At 34.8% G+C, this 4,243-nt stretch overlaps 1 protein-coding gene across 1 annotated transcript; it reads right to left on the reverse strand.

The window, feature by feature from the left end:
* Window positions 1-360: 360 nt before the first annotated feature.
* On the reverse strand, window positions 361-4,243 carry LOC147567440 (putative inactive leucine-rich repeat receptor-like protein kinase At1g66830). Its single transcript, XM_086654092.1, has 2 exons — window positions 2,515-4,243; window positions 361-1,316 (listed from the first exon to the last, which is right to left on the reverse strand). The coding sequence occupies exons 1-2, from the start codon at window positions 4,016-4,018 to the stop codon at window positions 640-642; spliced, it is 2,181 nt and encodes a 726-aa protein (XP_086510218.1). The 5' UTR covers window positions 4,019-4,243; the 3' UTR covers window positions 361-639.

Genomic DNA, 4,243 nt, shown 5'->3' on the forward strand with positions numbered 1-4,243 from the left:
CGATGCTCTCTCTCTCTCTTCGGTTTGATTTTGACCAATTCTAATATAAATATAAAACAAAGTATTCTGCTAAACGAAAAAGACAACTATTTTTCCGGAAGGAAAGTTTATTTTTAAGGAAATCATTTAATGAATCTCTAAATATTATGGTATATTTTATTTTCGGTTATTTTTTTTAACTTAGGATAGGTTAGGTAGTAAAAGAGAATGAGAGGATAGACATGTAATTTACTTTGAGTGGATTTATTTTCTATTTCAGATTATCTTTGGTCTCTAGACTCATTGATCATGCGATTTTGGACTTAAAACACATCCCCCGTTTGAAATAAAGGGTAAAAAGATAAAATTTTGACTGTTAAATTTGAGTAACAAAATCACGGTAATGGAGTCAAATTAAATACACGACAAATATGTAGGCCAAGTTGTTCAGGTGGTCACAAATTGGGGCTACATTGTAATCAACCCATAAATTAATCTCACTAATTTTAACAAGATAACAAAAGAATTATACAGAACTAAAAGAACCTTTTTCTTTCTTCAACCATAACCCTACCTCTCCATTGATGAAAACACCATTTATGTATATATATACTTTCTTCCAATTTGATCTGAATCTGATTTTATTTAACTTTTTCCTATTCATCTTCCAATTCTATCAAGATTATCAAACACAGTTTTCATCTTCGGTCTTAATTCGGGGTTTAACTCAGTACAAGCAAGACTCACATGAAATGCTGCTAATACTTCCTTCTGAACATTTATGTCTTCTAATAATACCATATCTACCATCTGCAACAATGGCTTCTTTTCTTCAAAACCCTTCCTTACCCACTTCACCAAATCATCATCACCTACTTCTCCCCTCACAGATTTCACCATTGACGAAGACGACGATGAAATTATCCACAAATTTGGTGATTTTCCTGTTAACATTTCAAGCAAAACTACACCAAATGAATATACATCCCATTTTTGAGTTGGTTTAGTTCCTAATGTTCTTGACTCTGGTGCTTTATAGTTGTTTGTTTTTTCTTCTTGAACTAATTTTACATAAGGTAGTGTTGGTCCACCAATAAGACTAGCTGATGAACTGGTGTTGCTACCAGTTCCAGTTATCTTGATCAACTTTTCCAACCCAAAATCAGATATGTAAGGATTGAATTCATTATCAAGGAGGATATTTGTTGGTTTTATGTTTCCATGAACATATTTTTGTGGACTACATCCATGTATGTATGCTAGTCCTCTTGCTATTCCCTTAGCAATCTTTAGCCTTGTGGTCCATGATAGACTTCTTGCTTTTTCACCACTTTTTCCTGCATAAAATCATAAAATGAAGTCCTATCAAAATACGAGAATACAGAACTATTATACCTAATTTTGAATGAAATGTGTGAAAAATGTATTTTGGTATAGCACATATTATTACTAGTGTAAAGTTGGTGCGCTATTCAAACACGGCCCAGGACAGTCTATCCTCAGAAAGGACAGGCTAACTCGTGGCTTAACTCTAGCCCGCACGTAACAGTCTAGGTCGCCCTGGCTCCGTCCGATTGACACTCGTTGCATTTTGTCAAAATGAATTGTTATGTTTATGCATTTTGTGTAGGATTGACTCTAGTCGGTCTATCGTCAGAAGGGCGCTAACTCATGGCTTGACTCTGGCCCGCACGTAACAATCGGAGCTGGCCTGGCTCCATCCGATTGACACTCGTCGCACATGTCAAGATTAATTGTTATGTTTTTATGCAGTTTGCGTATGGTTGATGGTACCTTAGATTGTGAGCCATAAGTTTGTTTTGAGATCTCGACTAAAAAAATGTGAGAAATTGATCATTATTACCATCAAAACATGACCTTATCTTTGAATCTAAGCTAGGGCCTACCTGTAAAACTGACATTCGACAAGATCATATAACAAATGTTTTTAATTTAAAACAATCTTCAAACAGGATAAAAGTGACTTTCCGAAAAAGCAATATTTAAGGCAATATTTCATAACTTCAACAAACTTTTGTAGAACCTCACTTCAACTAACGGTCTTGAAATGCAAAAGGAGACTTTCGTTTTTGTTAACAAAGATTTGTTGTAGGGTCCAAATATCGACTCTAGGTTATAATATTTGAATATGACTATTATAACTCTAACTCGTCTATATCTAATTCTTTTCACGATAAAGAAATAATTTCAGCCCATTGCGACATTTTTCAACTTTAAAGTCTAGCTATATGTGCCTAAAGAGCTCCGACTCGTATCTTTTCACTGAGTCAAATGATGTAAATCAAACATAATCATAACTTAATGAGCTCGAAATCAAACACTGAAATTTGAGCTTGAACTAATTTGTCGTAGATTTTTACTAAATATTCAAGATTGCTCTGACATCTAGGTGCATCACGTTAAAACCTACCATTACCGTTCAAACACTATAGTTTGATCTCGAACTCATTAAATCTCAAATCGAAAATAGCAAATAAGAAGAGAAAGGAAAAAAGAAAATGTTTAGAAAGTTACCATGAAGAGCTGAGAGCAAGTTGCCATTAGAGATGAAATCACAAATGATTAGCTTTTCCTCAAGAGCCCAATAATAAGCCCTCAATTTCACAACATTTGGATGCTTAAGCTTTCCGATCGCCTGTATCTCGGCTGCAAATTCCTTATACCTCCCCACTCCTCCTCCTCCTCCTCCTAACCGTCTAACCGCTACCGGAATACCACTTGCTAAAACCACTTTATAAACAAACCCAAAACCACTATTCCCTAATAGATAAGCTGAAGAACCCAATAACTCATCAAGTTCAAACTTAAAACTCTTATCAAATGAAACCAAACCTCCTCCTATTTCTTCTTCTTCTTCTTCTCCGCTATCTCCTTCTTTCTCTGATTCAATTTCTGATTTATTACTCTTAAATCCATTCAAACAGGTACAACCACAAAACCAACACATTTTTTCATCTTCTTCGGTGCCACCGATTTTGCTTTTTCCTGTTTTATCATTAGAATTCTTTCTCTTGCTATAAATAAACAAAATGATTATAACTATAAGTCCTACTCCGACTAGATTAGCTATTGTAATTAAGATAATTAAACTTGGTTTTAACCCTTTTTTGGAATGATTACTTTGTGGTGGAATATACTCAGAAGAAAAAATCTGACATGATTTTTGAAGTGGAAATCCACAAAGTAATGGATTATCAAGAAATGAAGTTATTCCTTGATTTGTAAATGTTCCATTTTGAGGAATTTCTCCACTAAGATTATTATTCCTGAAATCAAAATTAACAATCAATGGAAGTTTCTCAAGTGATTTCGGAATCTCACCTGATAATTGATTAAAAGATAGATTTAAAGTTCCATAGAGTGATTTTAATGCCCCTAGATCGGACGGAATTGATCCGGTAAATTGATTAGCTGAGAGATCAAGTTGAACAAGATATTCCAAATTAGACCAAATCCCAGTCGGAATCTGACCGGAAAACTTGTTTTTAGCAAGAATCAATCGACGTAACTCCCGACAGTTCTTTATATCTATCGGAATTGAACCCGAAAATGAGTTTTCGGAGAGATCAAGGTTTTGAAGACGATGAAGATGATAAAATGAAGTTGGAAGTGTACCAGAGAGATTATTACTATTGATGAATATAGTTTGAAGATATGAAGCATTGAAGATCTGATCAGGAATTGAACCATAAAATTGATTTCCATGTAAATTCAATTTGCGGAGAAATTTCAAACTTCCAAGCTCAGATGGAATATAACCATGGAGATTTCTATCTGATAAATCGATTCCGGTAACACGAGGGTAAGGTAATCCGGTAATGTTCATACAAGAAATTCCAGACCATTTACATGGAATTAAGTCAGTTTCATCCCAATTGGAGAAAACAGAGGAGTTTGAGGATTGATCAATTGCGTATTTAAGAGCAATAAGAGAAAGACCGTCTGAAGAAAGTGAGGAATTAGGGTTAGGGTTTAGGAGTAATAGGAAGAGAAATAAGATTAGGAAAATGTTACTCATTTAGTTTCTGGGTTTTCTTTCTCTGTCTGTCTCTTAATGGTGTTGTTGGCTTTAGGGTTGAGTTTTGAGAAAGAAGAAGAGAAGGTTTTTTAGTTTAGTGAGTATTTAAAAAGGAAAGGGTGGTTGGTGGGTCACCTCCCGCCAAATATAACGATATCAATATATTGTGTCACAACGGATCTAAGTGGCCCCAAAAAGGGTCAGTCTGGCCACATATGGATTGGG

The sequence above is a fragment of the Eschscholzia californica genome, unplaced genomic scaffold, assembly GCF_041429995.1.
Source record: "Eschscholzia californica isolate CP2 unplaced genomic scaffold, dmEscCali1.0.p SCAF_1, whole genome shotgun sequence".
Taxonomy (NCBI): Eukaryota; Viridiplantae; Streptophyta; class Magnoliopsida; order Ranunculales; family Papaveraceae; genus Eschscholzia; species Eschscholzia californica.